This window comes from Cryptomeria japonica, chromosome 6 (genome assembly GCF_030272615.1).
Source record: "Cryptomeria japonica chromosome 6, Sugi_1.0, whole genome shotgun sequence".
Taxonomy (NCBI): Eukaryota; Viridiplantae; Streptophyta; class Pinopsida; order Cupressales; family Cupressaceae; genus Cryptomeria; species Cryptomeria japonica.
The window spans coordinates 106,235,710-106,261,640 of NC_081410.1; the positions used below are offsets into that span (position 1 = coordinate 106,235,710).

Genomic DNA, 25,931 nt, shown 5'->3' on the forward strand with positions numbered 1-25,931 from the left:
AATCAAGCCTCTTCGGTGTAGTACACGGCTCTGTAGATGGCTGCAAAACCACAATTCAAAAGCCAAGTTAGAATTCTTTTGTAGAAAATAGTTCACAATTAACATCATAATTATGCATTTAACTTTAATTCTTTTGCAATTGAAATGTAGATTACCTCATCGACTGATCCAGGAGCTAATGTCTTCGCTCTCCTCTCCTTGTCACTCTTAGGAGTTTTCTTGAAGACATACTTAAATTGATCCACGTTATGGTCATACCGCGAAGGAGTCTATTGTAGATTAAATGTACAATTAATACAATGTACTAACATAAATATATCAAAAACACTTAAAAGGTATAATATAGAGAACAATGACGTACCTGTGCCTGAGATGCTTCTCTAATGGACTGAGGATGGCTCACCATCGATGTAGAAACTGACGCTATTACCTATACAAAAAATGTACAAAGATTAAATACAATTAATATAATGATAAGTATTGAAGGTTGAAAACAATTAATTTTACATATCAAACAAAAGTGTACCGGGTCCTGAGATGCTTCTCCAGTGCAAGGAGGAGGGTTCACCATTGATGAAATAGGTATGGATATTTCCTGTATGAAAAAATTATAATATTATAATATATATCAAGTTCACATGTACGCATGCATATAATCATGAAATCAAGAAAATAAAGTAGAGATACATACCTCCACCCTCTCTTGATCCGCGGGCGAATCAGGTGCATTCAACATATCCACAAAGCTCAATGGCCGCTGTACATGTAAAATAGACAAAAAACACTAATCAATCTACAAACCCCAACTAATACTTGATTTCAACATTTTCAAACAATTGTACAACTAAAAATGTGTTCAATTACCTTCTTCACACGTTTTGGCGTCTTCGAGAAATTCTTTTCTTAGGACGAGTCCTAAATGCAGAGGGGGTACCCTAAAAACACAAAATTAACATGAGATATTAGTACAGATAATAAATTAAACATAATTTTAAAAATCTAAAATGAAATGACTTGCATATTCCATCAAAACAATACATAAAAAGAGTTGTACAAAATATGATACCGTATAGCCTTGTAGGCCAAAATTGATCGCTGAGAGCGTGATGTCATCAATCTGGGACATTTCGTCCCCTGTCAACACCTACAAACCAGAAATTGGACCAAGCATTAAAGATAGTTAGTATATCTTGTATTTTTTTGAATTCAAAGTGTACTATTCTATTTTAACATGTTACAAAATTTATACCTTAGGCATCGAAGTTGCAGCTATGGTAACTGGGGGAGGTGTATGGGATACCGCTACTACATCCTAAAATGCATATTATTTGTCTCAATTTAAATCGATGTATAAATGAAAATTCATTTATGTAATTACAAATTTAAAGTAATTGATAAATAAAATGTTATGAACTCAAATCAACACACCTGTGTCTGTGGCTCATGGGCAAACACCATGTCCATCAACTCATCTGTCAGCGCGACATCCTCAACCGTGTGAGCCTGACATATACAGTCGTAAATCGTGCATAGATGATATGAGGATCCATCTGCACTGGCTGCATCATCTATCCTCGAGCATATCCCCGAGCAACTGACACACATATGCTCGATGGGCTCTCTGTCAACCTCTAATGGCTCATCATCCAATACAATAGGGTGTGCTAATGACGTCCCATGCTGGATGATGGCACCAGTCAATGCTGTGGCCGCCTAAAGAGTCTGTAGCTCCATCGACTCTTTCAGCTCTAATGGGATAGCGTGATGCACCTTGGTTTTGGGTGCTAGGGGGTGGCGACTCTCTGTGGCTAATATCCTACGGGCTCCAAGTCTATCTTGGGCAGAGCCACCACCTCTACCATGAAACTGTCTCATGTCAAAATAGTTTGGCTGCACATTGAGCACAAACTCACAATATATTTCTCTCAAAAAATATAATGGCACCTCATAATTATTACAAGGTGGATCATCAAAGACCATCCACCACCTCTGCCAAAAAAGATTCTTCATTTGCACATTGGTACACCAATGTATGGGAAACCTCTTTGCATTAAGAGTTAATGACTCACTAGTTTTGGGATCAACAAAAAGGTCACATATTTGTTGTTTAGAAATATTTTTATTTTTTACTCCATCGTATGATAGCCCATTGGCATAGAATTGATGACACCTATCCCTAAAGCTTCCCCATTTGGTAATTTTTGTGGAAACAACTAGGGCACCACTAGCTAATGTTTCTAGTCTAGAGGCGAGGGATTGATGATGGTCAAGTTCAGAAGTTTTCAATTTAACAATCAGTCTATTGATTTTAGACGTATTTTGTCCTAACTGATTAATTAATTCTTCCTGTGTTTCAGCTGTGCGGTCAAAAGGAGGAATTGGGGGTTGTTCTTGTGTGTTTTTAGGAGGTGCATTTGGTTGTTCTTGTGGGTTTCTAGGAGGTGCATTTGGTTGTTCTTGTTCTGGATTAGAAGAATCTAGTTTTTAAAACAAAAAATGAAAAAACCTAATCAAAATTAATGAAATTAAATTCAAAATGTAAAACAAATTGCATAACCCAAAAAGAAAGACAAAAATAAACAAAAACTAACCTTGATCCATAGCCCGGAGGACAAATTTAGCACCCCGTTTGCGGTTTAGGTTAGAAAATGGGGAAAAAACAAAGTAAAAAATGCGCTTTACGGGTAAATGAGACCCAGTTTTTTATTTTAAACTTTTTCTACCAAGCACCGCGTATGCGGTTTTATTTGGGTTATTAGCGTGTACACGCTCATTTTCTTATAAGTAGCGCGCATGCGCTAGTTTTCCTAGGCTTAGCATGTACACGCTCATTTTCCTAAAAGCAGCGCGTGCGCGCTATCTTTTCTAGGCTCGGGAAGAACAAACCTAAGCACGTACACAGGAATTTTAAATTTTAAAACCGCGTACGCGCTGCCTGTTTTTCCAAGTTTTTTTTGGGTGGTGTCCACTTTTCTGACCACCATCTTTGTGCACACGCTCGCATGTTGATTACTGAAATTTGACTAAGTCTGAAATTTATAAAAATACTCAAAAAACTAGAATTTGCATTATAACTCCTAGAGATCTGGAACCACTCTCAAACATCCTGACAATACATACATAAAATATAACTTAAAAGACAAAGAGAAATGTCACTTATACTTAAATGTTATATTTTATGTATATATCCTATGGGAAAACCTAATGGAATGCTAAATTAATTGCATTTTATTGACATACAAACATGTACATGGTTTACAAACTAAAACCGCGTACGAGGTTTCTAGTTTCTAAACCACACACGTGGTTTTAGTTTTTAAACCACGTACGCGATTTTAGTTTGCTTTAAACCGCGTATGCGGTTAGTATGATTTAAACCGCGTACGCAGTTAGTATGCATTAAACTATTTACGCAGTTTAGCTTTGGTTAGGCTCGGCAAAACGAGCCTAAACGTGTATGGGGTTCTTTAAATTTGAAATACCCTGTGCGCGTTTTGGTGTTTTTCATGTTTTTTTTTGGGTGTGTCCACTTTTTTGACCACCATCTTTGTGCACTTACCCTGATAGAAATAATTCTTGACTAGTTTCAACCTCTTTTGAAGAATAATACCTAATTTGGATTCAAGTTCAAGTATGTAGAAGTTACTAGCTCAAGGGTAATCCCAAAATAATGGGTTACAAATTTTGGTACATTCTAATTTTACCTGAAATCACATTTTTTTAGAAACTATAATGATTTAAGTCTTGAGAGGTCTCATTTGAATAAATTAATTGAAGATGATTAGATCGAAGCCTCTTAAATCAAATCCCATTGGATATAACCTCTCTAGACTTAAATCATACTTGTAATGGAGTCTCCTTTGCACCTATCAACATGTTGACAAAAAATCACTTTCACATTGGCTTTTGGGGGGGTCAATTGAATTCAATTAAAAGTTTCATTTTGTAAGTATGTAGTCCTTATTATAAGCTTTCCAAAAACTATAATTTGGAATAGATTTAGTTTTTTTAATATATTTATCTTAATATGAATATAGGTTTTTTTAATCAAACATTAAGGTCTTTGTTTTGTTAGGAAAAAGGTGTCTTAGCCTTGCAATAATAAAAAGGCTAAGTTATTGATACATGAGCAACAAGGGTTTGAGGGCTTGCCCCTAACTATTGGGGGTTTGAGATCATTGTAAATTTTCATTGTTTATCATTAGGTCTATGTAGATCTAATGATAGATATTTTGAGTGCTTTATTTGTCCTACAAGACAACCTTATATTATAAGGGCATTGTATTACAACTATGTAGTATGATGTATTATTAGAGGACTTTGATAGCTATAGAGTTGCCTTTGGATCTATCTTGGTGATACTCCTATAAAAATCTTGCTCTGCAAGTATATTAATTTTTTTTGTTGATTTATGACTAATATATTTTGATATGTTAAAAAATATGATTTGACTATAATAATATAAATATTTATATCTAGGTTGACCTATTGATAATGGTAAAATAAGAATGATCAATGGATCTATTATTGTCATGGTGATTTTGTTTTAAAAAAATCTAAATATGGTAGTACGTGAAAATTTTAAAATATTTGGTATAAATGCTTATTCATTAGGTTTTTGACTAAGGGTAAAAATATGTTTTGAATAGGCCTCCTCCCTTTAATGTTTGAGATTAATAAGTGTAACAAGAAAAAATATATGACAACCATGTTTTAGAAAAAATATAGTATCCCAAACATTGAGAAGTAGATACATTAGGAACTAATACTATGCATAACCAAAGATAATAATATAACATAGTAATTCAAAAAAATTAACATAGATATTAAGTAATCTAGCATCCTCCTAATCCTCATAGAGATTCATAAGCTTGTACTAGCTAACCTAATCACCCCATTATATTGCATCTTTGGAATTCTCGCTTCTAGTATTGGTGCTAGGACCAATATTAGCAACCTATGGGCTGATTTTTCCCCATTAAATGTTTATAATTTTGGATGGTTTTTCTTCTATATTCCACCACTTTTTACGATTTGGTCTTCATGTTGACGACATCCAAGTTCTCCATGTTGGCTACCCTATCATCCTACATAGTGGTTTCTACCTTAAGCATTTTCATTTCTTCCATTTTTTACCACTAAATGGAAATAATTATGTCCATTTTCATAGGGGTGAGATCCACCCCATTCTCTTCACCAATCAAGACAATTTAAAACTAACTCTACCGAGTTCTGGATGAAACCACCTCAATGTATCATTGTGGGTGATTGTTTCCTTGTATATAGCTTTGCAAGTTTTTCCCAAACATGGTAACCATAGTGACAACCTCCTTGATGGATGAGTTCATTGATTATGTTTTGGGGATAAAATCCTTATAATCCTAATCAAGTTTTGGAGCATAAGGGAAGTCCCTACCTATATCCTTCTATACCATTTTATTCTTTACAAAAGAAATAAGGTAAGCATCATCTTCCCTTTGGTATTTTGAATCCTTCATGTAAATAATTTTGTCTTCCTCTTGAGGATTTTGATAATTTTCTCATACAATGGTTCATTTCCAAAGAATGAACCAAACTAGAATCAAGGACGGAAGCCAAGTTAGGTTTGTATTTCTTTGAAGGGGCTTTCCATAAGAGGGGAGGCTTGGAGCAGGGTTAATAGGTATTAAGTATCAAAGATTTAATGTGGGGCTATAATCCACTAACACTAGAATAAAGGATTAATGTACTAGAGTAGAATTGACTATATGTTTAACCTCCAAAACCAAGAACTTAAGAGATGCTAATAGAAAAGATACAAAACTAACTAGATAGGCATGACAACAATGACTTGAAGAGTTAAGGAAAATGAATAGACATACTAAAATCTACCTTCAAGAGTAATATACCTAATTTTATTTGTAGGAAAACTTCATCCTAGTGGAATGGTAATGAAGCCCTAGAAAAGGCATTATGGATTAGACTTTTTTTGTTCACCATTTAACAAAAAATAAGTAAAATTAACCTCTTTATTTCTCTTCATTTGAATATTTTCATGACTTTAGTAGATAGACCAATAACTGCAACAATGAGATCTTCAAAAACCTTAAATTTGAATGCATTTCATTTTCACCACCTATTAGTCCTTGTTTCTATAAAAATTGATAGATATTGTCAATATAAGTTCTTTGATTTGTTTTACATAGCTTATTAGCTATTTGTCTTCTCAAGATCCTCTTAAAGCCACCTTTTGTTTGGCCAACTCATTGGATATATTCTCCATTTATTTTCTTTCACCACCCATGAAATATAAACCTTGATTGATCTTAGTTACCATAAAAGAAAAGTTTTATCCAATAAAAGGTGTGATATAGTGTCACAACCATTCTAAAATACTAACATAAGTTGAAATCGAGTTCCAAAGGAGAGATTGAAGAACATTTTTTATGAACTAAAGTAAATCATGATTGAAAATCATGTGAATCCATATCCCTTCAATGATGAGAAGAGTAGGATATCTAACATCCTTTATGGCATAGGTAATAATCATTAATTAAGGTAATAGATTCCCTTAGAAGTCTCATTTCCCCTTCTAATTAGTGTAACCTTGATTAAGAAATCCCTAGTTAGCAAAAAAAAATTGCCACATGATTCCCTTCAAGATTAAATTTTTTGATCATAATATATATTATAAGGGATTTGTCATGCCCAAACTTTTGGGCAAAAACACAACAACGAATTTTTTTTTTGAAAAACTTAATTACATGCAACCTATGCTTAATTAGATGTGACAACTTAACAAGTTGTTCCAAATGAAATCTTTAAATGATATTAAAATGGATTTTTAAAGTGGGTGATGAATTAAAATTTATCTAGAAGTCTTAGGTTTCGGTTTAACTCCTAGACGATAGAATTAGATCTTTACTGACATAATAATTACGATGACTCCTATAATCAAGAAGAACAAATTAATTTTTACAAGGACAATGTCTTTTAGATATTTAATAAATTCGCTGAAAGCCCCTTCAATTTTAGTTACATTTAATAATATTTAAATGGCCTCAAAACCCACTAAATGACATTAATAAAATTTCTTGAACTAATATCTATTATTATCTAAGTAAGGGAATATCAAGCTTCCCCACTTAATCTCTTTATTTGTAACTTAACTAATTCTTGAATCTATCAATTCAATATTAATACAATTTCATTGTATTAATATTAATTAATTGAGCAAATATAATCAAAGTACCAAACATCATTATGATAATTAAATTGTTTGATAAAAGACTCCACCTGGGTTAATAAAGTTCGCAAGATCAAGTCCCTTAATTTATTTTAGAAAAATATATTGTTCCACTACAATACCCTCTTACAAATAAACATTTAATATCCTATATTAAATTATTCAATTTAATTATAAACACCACTAAAATCTCTAAAATGTATTTATATAACTTAAATCAAGTTGTTAAATATTACTCCTCCATACATTAAATATTAAATATCTAGTATTCAACATTTACATTACCTCTTGGTTTAAATTTAATCATTAACTTATATGAAAATTCCCATTAATAATCCTCTTTAATAAATTTAACCAAATATGAGATTAATATTGCTATATAAAAAAATTAAATCCCAATTTCATTTATAGTTTCTAAAGGAAGCCAATTGGCTAAAATGATATCTTAAATTAAATATTACCTTTTAAAATTTTTCCCTCTTATATTAAAACAACTCTAATTAAATTGTTATAAATAAATAAATTTAACTCTTATGAAATGGAAAATTTCCCATCCACTTATTTTAAATTTCAAAAGGCCCTCTTATTTTATTATACCCTAACTAGGGTTTACCCTATTTCCTTTCTTTAAACACACATCTAACTTTCTCTATTTTTTTTTGTTTTCCTTTCTAACCCTAATCTTTTCATTTTCTTCTTATTAAGCAAACCCTAACCCGAAAATGGGTTAGGGTTTCTTTTTAACATATCATATCTTTTTCTTTTGCTTGCCCTTGGTGTGTGTGTGCAGGTTTAATGGTGGTGAAGGAGGGAGAGAGGGAGGTTGAAGGCTATGGCAGAGGACAAAAGGTGAGTTGGCATGGCGCAGGGCGGAGGAGGGCACCCGGACACCACTACGTATACCCACAGTGGCAGTCGTGTGCCGCTCATTGTGGATACCCACAGTGGCAACCCGTGTCGTCTGCTGTGGTTACCCATAGTGGCAGCAGTTGCCCACTGTGGTTTACACCAGTGGCTCGGCTAGGCCGAAACTTGCATATATATATATATATATATATATATATATATATATATAATAGTTTTATTTGTATTTCAGTTTTAAATAAAAAATAATAATCTGGATGCATAAACAATAGTAAATACATGTATCTATTTCTCAATAGATAAGCTATAACCGAATTTTATTAAGTGATATATATATATATATGCTACAACAACATTATGTTTATTTACATGTAATGCATTTCTATTTTATTAGCTATATATGTTTATTTATATACATGAATATATATATATATATATATATATATATATATATATATATATATATATATATATATATATATATATATATATATATATATAAGTTAAAAGTAATTGTACTCTCAAAACTCACTGTAATTTTCCAGAATAATCTATATTGCTACAACATTTAAATTTTTCTGCACTTTTACTTTCTGTTACACAAATTTAGAAATAAGTAATAATAACAAAAGTAAATTATTTAACAACTACATTATTTCTTCCACATTCATTTGATAAATAAAACAACCCGATACAAGCTTAAGAAGATTTAAATAAAACTACCTTTAAAAGTATTTTTCTTTCTGCATTTCCTTTCCATAACTATAGACATAAATAGTATTTCTCTTTCTGCATTTTTAACACTTATATCTTTTTGTAGATTAACATAAAAATGAAACTACTTAAATAAACAACTATTTTATTTCCATCTCCAACATGCATATTATTCATTATCTAATAAACACAAGCAAATTTCTTTCCATTTTTTTTTTGCAATAAATAATAAAATGAAATAATTCAAAAGCCTTTAAATACATCTCTATTCCTTGAAATGAACTAATCAAATAAATACGTTTATTACATCATGATTTCCTTCACTAAAATAGGAAGATTACAAAATCAAACCTCTCATTTCTACTAAAGGAGGGCTCCCCAAATACATATATATTTTTAATACAAATAATGATAGGATCCACTCAAAGCTTTTCCTTCCAATCTTTTCCCAAGCAAAACCTGCAATAAAAAGCTTAAGGTTGTGACCATGGAGGCTCACCTCCCAACCTAGGCTTACTAGAAGCCACCCCCGAGCTAGGAGAATCAAGGCTAGACTGGAGACACTCAAACATACACATACATGCAGAAACTCAAACACAACAAAAACACTCCCAATCCAAGGTTTAAATAATGTCACTTATGTGACTTTTTAAGTGGGGTGAAGGTGGACTAAATACCCTTGAGGAGAATTCTGCAAATAGTGCACATAATGCCATAACAAGACTACAAATATAACATATCCATAAGTTCCAAACTTGTCCCCTAAATTCCTTATGACCCCCGAGGCATACAAGCCTACGACTCCCCTTATGACCCCCATTTTATAAACATAAAAATATGCAGCAAGGGCCACAAAAATCCCTTGAGAATCACTCTCTTCCAAAGAGAGCCTCTCACTCAAAAGGCTGTCAAATAGCCCTTCACCCTAAGGCCATTCTACCCTCCCAAGGGTGAGTTTGGCTTTGAAAACTCCCATAAACAAATACATAAAAACACAACAAAAACACATAAGGAAGAGTTCTACTCCTTCCTACACAAAAACAACAACAATGTAAAAGCAAAAACAACCACAATAGTTAGAAATTAAATCAACTTTAATCTATCGAAAAGGGTAAGGAAATTTGTAGGAGAGCTGCCCAAATCCACCACTTTTCTCTTTCCAAACTTAGCCAAAAATCTTTCCAATACTTGCCAAAAATTCTGAAAAATTTCAAGTCTCCAAAATGGAGAGTGGGTGATCCAACCTTTCCCTCCCAAACTATTCCCTATGAAGTCACACCTCACTCTTTCCAACCCACTTGGGAAGGGTGAAGGATACTCATTGGTTGGTCTTCCCAAAACCTTACACACTCCCTAACCAAGACACCTCAAAAAAGGGAAAAAGAATAGGGAAGAGGAATGACACTTATCAAAAGGGTTATCTAACCAAGGAAGGCTCTTCTAAAGATGAAATTCAGCCAACTTGGGAAACTCACTTTTTGGGGAGGTTAAACAAGTTCTAGGGAGTGGACACATGGCCAAATTTGGCCTTCATCCATAGGTACATCATATGACTCAATAAAAATGCTCCTAAACTGACTCTAGGAGTTGGTTTAACCCTTTGAAAGTCTATCCAAAGTTTACCTACGGGTCAACCCTGAGTTGACCTTACTCATGGCACCCTAACCAAGACATTCTTGGGACCATATGAAGATAACTGAAAAATATATGCATTGGTAAAATAAATTTCCTCAAAAAGAGACATGACAATGTCAAATCAACTTACAACACGTGTCAAGTGACACTACAAAAAGAATTACACATCACTAAAACACACATGGCAATTGTCCCTTTTGAAATTTATAAATTAAACAAATTATCAAATTAAACATTCATCCAAGCATAACATTTACAAATAAAAATACGTTTACAAACGAGGGGTTGTCTCTCCATATAGACAACCCCCGACTTCACAATCGCACATAGGCCTAGGCTTGATTCTCCGAATAATTTCCATGGTCACATGGAATAATTTTCCTACACATCTCACTTGTACATTAGTAATTTCAAAAATCACATATAATATTATCAAAAAGAATACAATTCAGACATCACATAAAATTTCAATTATTAAAATGCTTATATATCCAATCCACATACAATAATCTACTAAATGGCATCATCATCATAAACATGGAATTAAATCATTTATAGAGCATTCATCCGCAATTTCAAGCATCAAAATGAAGTACTGCAAATTTTGAGATAGCTGACATACGTCATATCAAGATTATCAAATCAGTGGATCATATAGGATCTAAATCCATACACATCAAAATGTGCACCGCAAGGTAAAATGATTCCATAACCTGGTTCAATTATTTTTCCCACTAATCTATCTGTCTACCGTAGCCCATCCTATTGAATTATATCATTTAATAATATGGTCAACCATGGTCAACTAAGTTAACTAGAGCTTGATTAGGGAGGGGCTTTACAAGATTTTAAAAGTTTGATAGAGTCCTTATTTTGAAGGTATTAAATTAGCCACCCTAGGGATCTAATTAAGGAGAACACGAATTATACAATTCAATAGATTTCCTATTTTTTTATAAATATTAATAATCCTTGCAAAAATTTAGATATAAAATATTTTAAGGTGAATGAATTTCAACCATTATTTTAATGTCAGTTCATTATTATGGGTATTATTTTAGACCTTCTAGATATGATAGACCACTTCTACATCCATGTAGGTAGTTCTATAGGCATACACATGCACAATCAAAGTCAAATGTAATTAGTTTTTAGATTCTAAGACAACCACATGCGGAACCCTAAAAATCTAGTATTGTGGAATATCAATTTAGCCCATTTTTTAGTATCATTTTTCAAACACTAAAATATAGTTAAGTATAAGACTTAAATTCATTTAATTTAGCATCTAAAATTTTTAAACCTAGCTCATTGTTCTAGGTTAGTTTTTTGTTTGTTCTTTAAATTATTTAATTATTTTGTGGTTTAATTATAAGGTGTGCTTTTCCCTTAAATTTTTAATGAACTCATATTTCTTGCATAACCTAGGGTTTTAATCTTAGGATTAATTCTTCTTTTTGTAGGGTTGTAAATATAATTTTATTGAGTGTATACCTTTTATTTTATTTTCTTATAAGGTTTCCATTTGTTTAGATTTCTTTGATATACCTTCATTTAAGGATTTTTTTTTCTCGTATTAAGTGGTTTTATATTTACCCTAGCCTACCACCCTCATTTTCGCCCCTAGTGTTTTACTTGTTTATATTTATTTTTAACTTTTCACTCGATGATTGTTTAATTTTATTATAAATTGCATCCTTTTATATCATTTAGTATTTATAAATTTTGATTGCACTCTAAGGACTCATTCACATCCTCATTTTTTCTTGAGAAAGCTTACTTTGATTCCTCAAATAGAATGATCTAATAAGAATGTTAATGTTCCTAATGATGTTATCATATGAAATATTATTACTCATATTCTTTAGAATAAGTTCAAATATTCATTGAAACGACAATAATTTGCACATAATATTTTTGGTTTAGTTGAAGAAGACAGTTAAGCTTTTGATAATTTATTAAGTTTTCTAGGCCATTTTGATTTCAAGTGTTTCAACACTTTAGAGTGAAATTCACTCATTTTATCTTTTTGAATGTTGTTATCTTTCTACATCATTCTCATCCCACTAGCATTTCACCTAACTTTCATGCTATCCTTATTAGTTTTGTGACTACACATGGTCCTAGTGTTGCTAACTCCATATCCACTTCCACTTGTAGTTGTTATCTAATCTAGTATCATCTCTACATCCATCATGGTCATGTCCTCATTTCATCACCTTTTTGTATTCTTTGTTCTATATCCTATTGCATACCCTCTTCCATACTACACTCTAATCCTCCTACTATCACCATGCCTATGACCTACCACTCCTTTTTACCAATGTATCTACAGCCAATTTTTTGTCTCTTATTCCTACTACTGTTATTCCTATCTCCACATTAGATGAACTTCATATATATAGAGAGAGAGTGAGAGAAGCGAGCGGGGGGAGAGAGGGTGGTACTTAAATTTGGTGGCAATAATAAAGATATTTTTTTGGAAGTGCAAACTACTACTACTTACATTTGAAATTGTTTCTTATTCTTTACTTGTTAGTTTTATGGAACTTCCATTTAAAATGTAAAATGGAAAAGCTAATCTTAATATAGATTGTATATTTTTTAGTCTTACATTTTTAGGTATGTGTATAAAGATAATTTTTTCACCTAGTTATTTCCTCATAGTTTAAAAGAGTATTATTTAATTGTTCTTTTTTCCTTTATTTATCTATCCAATTTTTAAAATTAGCCAAAGAACATCTGGAGTACTTAAAAGTTAACATACGTTTGAATACGACTAAATTATTTTTTTTATTATCCAAGGATCTAATAAGTGAATGTGCGAATATATTATTAGAATGAACAATATGTGTTCTCTACATTATGATACTAACTCGATGATGACGAATTATAAACCATTTTTATTATGAGATTGTTACCACCACGTAGATATGTACTTGAGTGAATTTTAGTCTTTTATTTACATGTGTACTTATGTAAAGAATATTGGAATAAATATTTGTGTGGATCCAATATGCTTAAGTATAGCTTCTCTTGTTATGGTGGATCCAATGTGCTTAAGTATAGCTTATCTTCTAATGGTAGATCCAATATGCTAAGTATAGCTTATCTTCTATCTAAACTTATCCTTTACAATTTATAATTCTAATAGTTTATAAAGACAATGATTCTACAAAGAAAAAAGAGAATCACATCATGTAGCTAATATTTGGACCAATATATCATCATTTAAGACTCATAATTTTAGGAATCTTATTAATTTATCAAAGAATTTTAAGATTTTGTTTCAAAGTTTGTTGGTCTCTAATACAATTATTCTTCCTCTTATTGAATCCACTAGCCAAATACATGGATAACTAAAACTCTAATAAACATATGTAACTTGTACAATTAACATCATAATCAAGGTTGCATGGATTTTAAGCATAAGAGGTTGCAAAATTCAATTGAAAATAATATGATTCATATTATAGAGGGCATCAATGATGAGGTAAACCCTTAAGTAATCCCCCTAGTGACAATTCAAATATTTATATTAGTCCCTTTCCAATTAATTCTAATAACATCAATATATCTCATGATGAATATCCTTCTAATAATTAATATACTATACATATTGGTTGATATTCTATGGATGATTGATGTATTAACTCTCATGCATAGTCACATTCTAGAGATACATCTTCCTCTCATAGTACATTGCTTAAGCTTTCTAGTACATTCTAGAAGTAACTCTTCTTGCTCTCATGATACCTTATTGATTATGTGTTATAATGAGAAGATCTCTCAAACTTGTTATTATGTACAATTAGATATGAATGGTATTATACATTACAATATTGTTGATAGATTTCTCACTGATTCTACAAATTAATTTAGTATATACATTGAAGAGTTACTATTTATTTATCACTATATATAAATGAAACCGTTAATTACATCACTTTATCTATTCACTAGAACTCTTAATTGTGGTCTCAAGCCAAATTTGTGGGTGTAAACTTAACCCATTTCATTCATGTAGCTATTGATCTATATGATCAAACTTTATCTATTCACTAGAATCATGAATTTGGTCTCAAGCCAGATTTGTGATTGTAAACTTAACCCATTTCATTTATGTAGTCATTGATCTATATGATCAAACTTTTAAAATAAATTTACCCCCTCTAACAAAAAGTTGTGAATGAATCACCCTAAAGATCTTGAAAAATCAATTCATGACTAAATATTAAATTTAAATTCATATCATTTCCACTTCTAAATAAAGAATACAAACTAAGAATAAAAGAATAACATGGAATATTTTGGAATATGGGCATTACATCTATTATAAATCAATAATAGACTGGACTTGAAAGAGTCCATCAGACAATACTATTACTATATTTTAATACTTTCATTATGAAGTACAGATTGGAGCTGTTTTCTGGTTTTTATAGCATGTCAACAATTTTTAGGAAGAGGAGGGCCACAAAGATCTGGATTCCCTTCAAAGCTTCACAAACACAACAATAAACAAACTTGTACAGATTATTACAGAGATGAACCAGAACAAAATAGAAAATAAAAACTAACATAGCTTTAAAACAATAATTTGACAAAGAAGTGAATCCAACCTGCTAACCCCAAATCGTTGTATTACACCACCAATTGGAATTGGACCACTGAGATGGTTGTTTGACACGTTACTAAGCAGATCAAAAATCAAAACCAAAAACATATTAGTTGGCTCATTCCAAAAAAAATTCAGCTATTCCTTAAAAAATGTGCATGCACTTACAATGAGTTAAGGCCAGACAGTTGGTTTAAGGTGATAGGTATTGATCCAGTCAGTTGGTTCAAAGAAACATCAATCTCACTCAGAAACATGGGATACCCTAGAGTATCAGGGAGAGACCCATTAAATGAACTGTTGTGCAGATCCCTGCAATCACAAAACATTTTAAACCAAAAAAAAAAGAAGCTTTTCCTGAATAAAAGTCTGTTGAATCTAGTAAGAGAGGTTTTTCTTACAGATTTTGTAAGGAGTTTAGATAACCAAGCCCTGGTGAGATGGGCCCAGAAATTTTAGTATCCCCCAAATCGCTGCAAAGATTATAAGCTAGATAGTTTTATTAAAAAATAAAATAATGGTGTAGTTTTGATAACTATTCTATTTGAGCAAACAGGTTATTTAGAATAATAAAATTTCTCTTGGCCGAGTTGAAATTCTAAAAGTGGGTGTTGAAAGCTTGAAAACGAATGAGAAATCAGAGAAAGTTATAAGACTTACAGGCCAATAACACTTCCATTTTCATTACATGAAACATGATCCCATTTGCAGGGATCTTGATTTCCTTTGTTTTCATTCCATTTAGCTAGAAGATTGTCAGGGTCGTTTAGGCCTGCCTTGAAATCTATCAAAACCTGCATTTCGTCATTTGCTTCAGCAAAAGAATGAGTAGAAAGGAGGTTCACTATGATAAATGCCACCAGTAGAAAGTACAGAAGTATGGATTTATTGGCCATAGCTAATGACAAACAATGAGGACAAATTGTTGGAATGCTTACAGAGATGGAATTTAAAAAGAGAAAGTATTACGAGTAGATGAGTTGAGCAGGAAAACAAACTGAAAATTTTGGAAGGAAGAAGTAGAAACACAAACAGATCAACCAGAAAATTGAAGTATGGGAAAAGAAAGAGCAAAAATGGGGATAGACTTTCTCTTTTAGTTCTTAATGGTGATTTTTGGTTCATTGTAAAATTTTAAGCTGTACCAATAGACGTATCAGGATATTTGTGTATATATTTTATGTAGAATTTTTAAAGAAGTAGTTGTAATTATTATTTTTTCCTAGTTCTCTTTTCAGATTTTTTTGGGGTATATTTTATGTAGATTTATTGAAGAAATAGTTTTGAATTTTTTCTTTTTTTTCCTTTTTAGTTTTGAATTGTAATTTATTTCTTGTAATTCAGTTCTGATTATATATATATGTGTTTGTTTATTGTTTTATATTTTTTATAATACATTTATTATTAGAGATAGATTAAAAAATTGTTGAATCATAAAAAAAGTCAATTAAAAATCTTAAATTTGTTTTTATAATCAATGATAAATGGATTGATAAAGATAACAAAACATCTTTTATCATATTTGTCATGTACATAAAAATCCAAATATATGAAAGGATAACAAAAGACTATGTACTATAAATAGATCTAATATATAGTTAATAATCTTTTGTTATCTTTATCAATCTATTTATTATTGATGTGAAAAATGAATTTAAGATTTTTTATTTATCTTTCTATAATTTAATATAGCAACCATTACTATAATGTTAAAAATATTAAAATAAAAGTAAGTTTTCAGTATAACCTGAGTTGGCCTAGTGGTGGAGAACTTGTTTTCTTCAAAGAGAGGTCACAAGTTCAAATCCCACTAGGGGGTAGGGTATGTACACTTTATCGGCTTTGGCCCATTACCAATGAAAAAAAAAAAATTAAAATATTCAAGGTAATTTTATGTTTAAGAGTAAAATAAATAAATACATTATATTGTATTTTTTTTAATATTCTTCTTGAATTAATATGTATTTTTTCTAGTAAATAGAGATTATTCAAACAAAATATTTAACCCAAATCACAATTTACACTTTTCGTCCATAGAAGAGGCTTGGACACAAAGTGCTCAAGAAGGTAAAATGACATGATAACAATGAATTGCAAAATTCACACACCTCATTTGGTGGGGGGGGAGGGGGAATAGATTGAAAATTGCGAGCTCAACCACATGGAAACCACCAACCAAACATAGTGGGTTAACCATTACCAAAGATGTGAGCCATAAATAGGTGTTAGATGCTTGTAAAAATTCCCAATGCCCCTCATAGCTAGAAATATTAAATTATCTAATAGGATGTGAAAAATCATGATAACTTAAAATATATTAAATCGACTATTTTTCTATGATCTTCCTATCAACATATGGGGAAAATGGGTTAACAAACAATCCTAACTTTATTAGTTTTGAAAAGGGGACATGACAGGTTCTACCTTCCAAAAATTGCTTGTCCTCAAATGATGAAAATATGAATGTTCGAGAACTTCAAGTTCTTCCTAAGTGGCATCCTCAATAGATAATTTTTTTCACTTAATCAAATACATTATGTTACTCTTGTTCCACGCCCTTTTTTCTTTGGTATCTAAAACTTATTTTGGAACCAATATCAATTTCCCCTCATCATTTAGAGGACGTAAATATGTTGTAAAAATGATTTTCTGTCTAAGAAACTCTTTTAAGCACGAGACATGAAAAACATTATGAATTTTGATACCCTAAAGAAGCTCTAATTCATAAGCTACTTCAATATCCTTCATGATTATTTTATGGGTTTCATAGTACTTGGGCTTGAGATTTTCAACCTCATTCTTCTTCAAGGTACTCATGATATGTTAAACAACTTTGATATTTATGGCATGTTCCCATGATATTTTTGCTAGCAGCGACTGCTCAACTTTTTTAGGAAATATCTGTGGAGCTGGTGGCACTATGAGTATTTATTTTTTTGCTTATTTTTAAGATAAATCTTAAAATTGGTATTAATATTATTAGTAATAATTTGTGCACAAGAAAAAATAGAAATAAAATGTTAAAAAAAAAGAGGGAAACAAATTTGTGGAGCCACGTGGTAGTTTTGGCAATATGCAGTTGCTGCTTATTTCCAGCCCCCCTATTTTTCCATAGCTTATTTTCAATTCCTAAATAATAGTTGCTCCACTTAAATAGCAAAAGATTCTAAATTATCCTTTACCAACAATTTTAAATTTGCATGGGAACACTCCAATTGCTTAAAATTAAGCAGAAAATGGAGTTATGCAGCTGCATGGGAACATGATGTTTTAGAGTTCCTTAAATTCAAATGTTATAGGAAATAAATGAGAAATAAATTTGAACCTGACCACTTTGATGATTTCCATAAAAATTCTCTCTCGTGTCTATTTAGAAATTGATTTTGACTAGATAACACTTGCAAAAAAATTTGCCCACCCTTATTTTGTTGGCAAGTAATACGCTCTTTGATATGTTTGAGAACGTCCCCTTTTAGTTCCTTCCATGTAAATATCTCATGGATATTCCAGTAAGTCATATAATACCCTTGATGACTAGCCAAAAGAGTGTCATGAAAATCTCTTATTATCTTCTCCTAGACCTTCAATCCTAGCATCAAACTAATTGTGTGTTGTTAGGAAAAGATTGAGCTATGCAAATTTTATGTATGGCTATTCCATACAATACCAATTGGAACCTATAGATGTTTGTGAGGGATGTTGAGATAAAAACACTTGGATGATTCATTAGGAATGAACATCCAAGAGTTTTGGTGTTGCAACACTACCATGAAAGGGATAAACTAAGAGGATTATACAAATGAGGTCCTCAATGATCAACTAAGAACGCAAAAAATTCTTTTAGTTTTGAATCAAATAAATATATAAAATGACCAATAGAGGCCCTTTTGGATTTAGATCCTAGTATGGCACATGGGAAGTTGGAAAATTGGTGCCAGTGAAGAAAGATTAGGTAAGAGAAACTAAGGAAAAGGAAGAATGTCATTAATAATAACGAGTGTCAAACAATAAGTAAAAAAAGGCAATGAAAGAATGTTGAACATTAATGGTATAATATGATGGTGCAAAAAGAGAGAAGAAATTGCTATCTTTATATTGAAGAAGTTGATATAAGTTATATTTACACCACATTTTCTTAGGCACGTGCACCTAAAGCTTTGTCTTTGAATGATAGTAATGGAATCATAATCTGATCAATGAAATTCCATCAAAATAAATAAAGTGTGACGTACCATAGCGTGTTAAGGAAAGAGCAAAGAGAGATTGCAAAAGGATAGGAAAATTGAGGAGATGTGGAGAAATATGTTAAATATTATGGAAGGTTGGACACCTTGCCAATACACGAGACAATTTATTTTACATGAAAGATATATCAAGCTATATATAATTATATGACAACTTTTTATTCAATTGTATAAATACACACATAATTAAAAAAAATTATTAAAGAAATCCTAAATTGAATCTAATGTCATTTTAGCTTTTAATTATAAACCATTATATTGACATATTGTACATATACAATTGTACTTATTATATACTTTAATTAACCATTACCAACATTCGTGTTAGCTAAAAGTTCAATTACACATAAAGTTGATGGATTCATTGAATCTATAGCTAATATTTAAATGTATCTCCAATGTTTCTTTTTCTTTAAAGATATTGAGAGATAATAAAATCAATCTTATCTACGACACGTGTTCACTTTTTTGGATGAGGTGAGAACTCGAACGACCAATTGACACCCTCTACACCATGAAGCCAACTAACTTTCTATCTTATGTAATGGAGGCATGGCCTTTATGATCCCTGTTATGTCTGTCTTTGTTGGCATAATAATTTCCAGTCAAATTACTGCTCTGAAAAAGGCGGCAGCTTTGTTGGAGGCAGTCCTCAGATGAATTCAGGACATGCGGTAGCTTGCATTGATCGACTGAAATCTGAGCAGAGTCTTTTGTTTACAGATATTTGTGCGTTAATTGCAGGGGTTTGAGCAGATTTTTGTTTACAGTTGATAGGGGTTGAGTTTTATTGATTACTGTAATTTTGTTTCAGTTGTTTGATATTTTAATGTTTTTAATTTTATTTTTTCAGATGAAGGGTCCATTGACAATGTCTTTAATGTGAGTGAAGTTTCTTTTATTAAAAATTGTTATTTATTGATAAGAATTGAGTTTTGTCATCATATAATTTGTTTGTCATTTATTGATTGTAAATATTTTTAAAATTTGAAAAAATGTTTTATATATTAAAATTTATGTATTGTTGGTAGGGAGTGAGTTTTGTTGATGAATATTTTTTTAATTATTTAATTTTCAAATTTCTAGAAAATATTATAAGATGAGAATTTAGTTTTTAATTTCTATTTAAATGTATGAATGAATCAAAATTTTATAAAATTGTATGTTTTTTATTTTTAAAATATATTTGTTTAACATTATTTCTATTTAATATTAATGAAGTTTTATTTAAACATAATATATGTTCTTGTCACATAATCAATTGATAAGTTTCTTTGGTTTTTTAATTTTATTTTTTTAAATATATATGTATTCTTTTAGCAAGCTCGTGGTGTATGTGAGTTATGGATGTGTAGAGAATTTTTTTAAAATGGAAAATTAGGGGTATTGCAATGACAAAAACTTTTTTTTTGGGGGGTATAGTGAAAAATTTAGTGGGTGCATAAGAAATAATGGGAAATTGCATCTTCTTATTTGTTGATTATGATTATATTTTGTAACTTTAGTATTTAAAGTTTTGAGATTGAAATCTTAGTAATGGTGTAAATTTTGGTTGCATATTTTTTAGCATTCAATTTGAGGTAAAAGACATTAAGAGCTGAAATCTAAAGTTACACATGTGAAGAAATCAAGCTTTCAAATAATCTATAATACAAACTTATTAAAAATCTTTTTTAGTTATCTCTAAAGTTTTGTGGCATGTCTTATATGTGTCAATTACTTCAAATTTCTCTACCTTACAAATTTCTATCCTAGTGTTCATTATAATTTAGAGTGCAATTGCTAGAATAAGAGCAAAAGTGACATGAAGACAAAACTATTTTGGTTTTTCCTTTTTAGTAGCTAGATATTTTTGACTTATTAAAATATTATGAGTGATGAGTCACAAACATAATGTTTATTATCTAGTAATGTACAAAAGAATAATTGGGAGGCAAGCCATTTGATAGTTAAAGGACGATTTAAGTAAAATGCACTTTGGGAGCTAATAATAGTGTAACCAATAAACTAGGGCAATCTTTCCCTTTAATTTTGAATTTTATAGGATTCAAACCAAAAAATCAAAAGGCTAACATGATAAAGTAGGAAAATGAGGGCGTAGGGGAGCCTATAACTTAGGCAAGTGAGAAAGTAGGGTCAAAGTGAGGTTAAAATGAAAAAGGGACCAAATGGGGCAAACGACTATCCAACCCTATAATGCACCAAAATATCATGATCTTTTTTACAATATAAATACATTATAATAGATATTTGGTGCATTCTAAGGGTTGGATAGTCGTTCCCCAAAATGGGCAAAGGGAATAAAGTGACAAGAGAAAGGAGATACACACACCCACAATTAACTAACATGAGTGAAAACTAGATATACATTTAAGTGTATTTGACTTGAGGAGATGTGTATTTTAGAAGCGTAGAAAAACTGTTGTTGATAAAGCTAAATATTATTGATTTTTTTCCTATTTTTATTAGATATAATACTATAATAGAGAAATTTGATACCCATATTATTTTGGATTTAGTTCTATGAATAGTTTGAGTGTCTTAATATATGAGAAACATTGTCATTTTGTATAAAGTTAGGTCTCTTGCCCTATCCTACCTAACTACCAATTATATTTGTCCTACCCACTTATTATTACACTTTATGCACTTCACAATCATGGACTTAGGGTAGGTTCCCATGCAACTACTTAGCTTATTTTGGCTAACAACCATTTGCTCAAGATTTTAAGGAGCAATTTGTGGAACTGGTGGCCCCATGAACATTATTTTTTCTACTTATAGTTAAGCAATTACCTTAAATCCTTCTCCCACATGCATACTAAGTTATTTGAATAGTATATATAACAATCTATGTAATAAATAAATCCCGCACATAAAAATTGGTAAACATGGAGGTAAAGAAATTTGTGTAGCCATTTGACTCTTTTTTTAATATGCAATTGCTACTTATTTCTGACTCCCCTCTTTTTTCCACAACTTATTTTTATTTTTTAAATAATAGTTACTTCACAAAAATAGAAAAAGATTTCAAATTATTTTTTTCTTATAATTAAACATTTCCTCCCAATTCAAAAAATAAAATTAAGATTTGATCTACTTCTATCTAACTAAACACATTTTAGCAAAAATTCTAAAAGATATTAAATGTTTAAACATCCAAGAATTTTTCTTCTTTTTAAGTACAATCAATTATAAGCACATCAAAACAAATCTTACCCACACTTGATGTATAAGGAAGAAAATATCCTTGGAGGCACCCAATGAGAAAACTAAATCCTAAGGTTGCAACCTCCCCAACGATAGGAGGGGAAGGAAGTGCCACGTGACACATAATGCCATCGACCAAAACGAGGCGTGTGTCATACTAGATTATATAACGTGTGGTACGCTAGCAAATGATAATAATACTAACGATTTGACGCCTATCTAACTACCGTCCCCACACATTGACAGAATTAAAAAATATCTCGGCTTCCATTGGCGTTAAAAGACGTGATCTCCACCACACTTTGCGAACAATTTATTTCCCAATAAATTTGTTCTCACTACGCTCGGGAGAATTGCCCGAGCAAAAACTCTCTGCAGAGCAATGGCTGCCGCGGCTTTTACTGGACAGGCTATTTTCAGGCCGAATTTAAAATCTTGCTTTCTAATGCAGCATAGTTGCAAGCTGAATCTGAGCTCCGTCTGGCAGGTTCCAGTTTCGAATCACGCAGAATGCAATCCTCCTGAGACTCTCGCCAGGCCACTGATTTTCACGTCACCGTCGCGAGCCAAATTTTCCGTGTATGCTTCCCGAAATTCAGACATTAAGACTAGTGACGATGAGTTGAATTTAGAGGAAAATTCAGATGATGTAAATAATTTGGAGGAGAAAAGGGAGATGCAGAGAAAGAAGTCTGAATTGGAAGAGCTTGGGGAGGGTTTTGTTGGGAGTGTTAAACCTTTAATTAGGGTTCTGAACGGGAGTACAAGCTTTATGCCTGCAAGGAAAAGTTCGTTGAAGTCGTTTCTGAATACGTTTGTGCGGACAATGTCTGGCTCGGCGTGGACGGCAAGCAGTAAAGCCGAATTTGGCAAGAGATTTAGAGAGGTGGAAGCCGATTTCTTGAAGGCAAGTTTATCGTTTTCTCGTTCCCTTTAAATTATTGTTGTTTTCAAGAAAAATGAGAGTGGATTTGGATCGGACTCGAGTTTTTGTATCAAGTTAATGGAAGCTGCTTGCTGCCGGCTAGCTGTAAGAATATTCTCATGTTAAGGAATGCTCAGTTTGTGCTTTTTAAAAAGCTGTCGCGTAAAAAAAGTTAACCAATGATTGGAGACAAAGAAAATATATAATCAAAATAGAGGTCAGAGGGCGAGAAGTCCAAATTATGCATTAAATGTGTAAAATATTTAGTCAATATAATATATGAATTAAAATAGTTCAATTTGAGCTGTTACTTAAATTAAAATTAAAATTAGTGCAGTTTCAAGCCTTGTAAACACAATTAATGGCTTTCTCTGCATTTGTCCATGGTTCCAAACATTTTGGAGCCCAATGTTGCTCATTTCGCTACATGTATTCTTTACAAGAGTCTCCCCATTGGTTCTTGTTCGATCCATCGTTATATTACTAATCTCTGTTGACCTTTTTTGTGGTTATTTGGAAAATACTTAAGCACCTCTTCTGGTTTTGCTTTTGAGCTCAAGTTGTTTGGATTTGGATGCATAGTTTCTTCAGGGCTTTTAGACCCAAGCTCTTTTCTTGTGACATGATTCTTTTGGGCGATTGGCCATTAATGCTGGCCAAGTTCACCCAAATACAGAAACACAATTCCTTTTTCAAGAGCTTCTTTTGACTTGCATTTTTCCTTATATACTAAATCTATGATTCGTTCTATTCATGTTCTACATATTCATATTCAAGTACAAGCTAATAAAGTTGCCCATGTGTAGACTTTTGTGGAGAAGTAGGCTAATGCACTTTCTATTATTGCACGCATGCGATGTTCCCCTTATAGTCGAGGCCCATCTCCTCCCTAAAGGTATAGATGTGGCTAGTATCATTGTGATCATATTAGGCATAACTCTCATGGCTCTCCTCAATATCGAGGACATGAATTTTCTCAACAGATATGTATGCCTTTTGTTACTTCTTAGCCATGTGACATTGGTGTCTTAGGTTGTCCGGACCATGGCAAGGTCCCTCAATTGAGTTTGGTTATCCCGCTTGTGAGAAATGTACCATAATTTGACGAGGAAAATGGAGAAGGATTCATTATAGCGTGGGAGTCAATTCTTGATGGTTAGGACCTTTTGGATGGTTGGAAATCCTTTGATTGTGATCCATCATCCTTCCACTAATCCTTCCACTAATTATATAAGTATGGCTACATAGTAGTTTGATTGTTATGTACGTTTTTAGTTTAATTTGTTCAAGGCTTTTCCTTGACTAGACTTTTTGAGGCATGATTCCATTCTAACCTCTTTTTTTTTGTGAATTAATATAACAATATTTTAAAAGCAATGTAATAAAAACTTATCCATCATGCAAAAAAATCCAAAATAATTAAATATTAAACAAAAATTACAGTTGAAACTAGAACAACTTAATGGAAGTACTTTCTCATTTGCTATTGTAAAAGAAGTTGTTTAAAGAAATAAAAATATTAATTATACTGCTCGTAAAAAATTTATTGAAGTTTTTTATTGCTCAATTGTAAACTTAGTATTTGTATATTTAAATTAAGTTCTAAAAGCTATGCCGCAATATTTTATCTGTACAATGATCAATCATATTAAAATTTAACAATAAAAAATAAAATTTATATAATTAAGGTAATGATGATAATAGTTAAATAACTTAAATTTGATTAAGTTTGTTGATATTTAAGTGTTCTGTTATAGGTATCTACAACAATAAATAGGATAACACAATTTTAGGGACAATATCTTATGGAAAATATTTTGTTTATTTTTAAGTTTATAAACTAAGTTGCTGGTATGGGTATGGGAATGTGTACAGATATGGGATACAAGTACGTAGGTATGCAATCTTTTCCCCTATGGTATGTTATGTTTGGGTACGCGTGTGTATATATATACATAATTGTAAAACTAAATATATTTGATAGTATGATACTTCATCATTGATCAATGCCAAATGCCAAAATGGTAGTGTTAAAGATAAATATTAGATGCCAATCGATGTTTCAAAATTTCAATATCATGTCATATGAAATATAATATAGTCTAGGGTCACATTTCAATTGAAAATCATTACAATTGCAAAATTGACAATCAAAAATAATAAGTGTCTTCATTCTTCAATCTTCATCAATCATCAAAAGGATCTAGATCAAGATCATGGTTTGCTTCAAGTTCAACATCATTTGAACAAGTAGTAAATGCGCTGCCACTCCCATTAGGTGCATCTTGTGTAAGTGTCTCATCATCATCATCCATAGTGACTCTAGCAAGCTCTTGAATTCCTAGTTGGTACACTTAGGGTAATGCAGTCAATTTCGAGGATAAGCCCGGACAAGCAGCCTACTCAACACAAGCGTTTATTTAATGCTCAAACAATTGAAATTTCATTCGACACAAACACAAATTTCACAAATCTGTAAATAGATTACATACATAT

The 25,931-nt window shown here is 31.5% G+C and overlaps 2 protein-coding genes across 4 annotated transcripts in view; one reads left to right on the forward strand and one right to left on the reverse strand.

The window, feature by feature from the left end:
• Positions 1–15,952, reverse strand: part of LOC131030534 (disease resistance protein BAK6-like) — a 33,412-nt gene extending 17,460 nt beyond the window's left edge. The window contains exons 1-3 of the mRNA XM_059221930.1: positions 15,717–15,952; positions 15,458–15,529; positions 15,304–15,368 (exon numbers count right to left, since the gene is read on the reverse strand). Coding sequence (XP_059077913.1) covers positions 15,304–15,368; positions 15,458–15,529; positions 15,717–15,952 — 373 coding nt within the window. The remainder of the gene's footprint in view (positions 1–15,303; positions 15,369–15,457; positions 15,530–15,716) is intronic.
• Positions 15,953–19,893: 3,941 nt separating this feature from the next.
• The window catches only part of LOC131030538 (probable chlorophyll(ide) b reductase NYC1, chloroplastic), a 31,836-nt gene continuing 25,798 nt past the window's right edge, over positions 19,894–25,931 (forward strand). The window contains exons 1-2 of one of the 3 annotated variants that reach the window (XM_059207197.1): positions 19,894–20,029; positions 20,154–20,182. In XM_059207197.1, coding sequence (XP_059063180.1) covers positions 19,957–20,029; positions 20,154–20,182 — 102 coding nt within the window. In that variant the 5' untranslated portion in view covers positions 19,894–19,956. Of the gene's footprint in view, positions 20,030–20,153; positions 20,183–22,750; positions 23,418–25,931 lie in introns of those variants that run through there. The other 2 variants (XM_057961395.2, XM_057961394.2) reach the window with 2 other exon arrangements.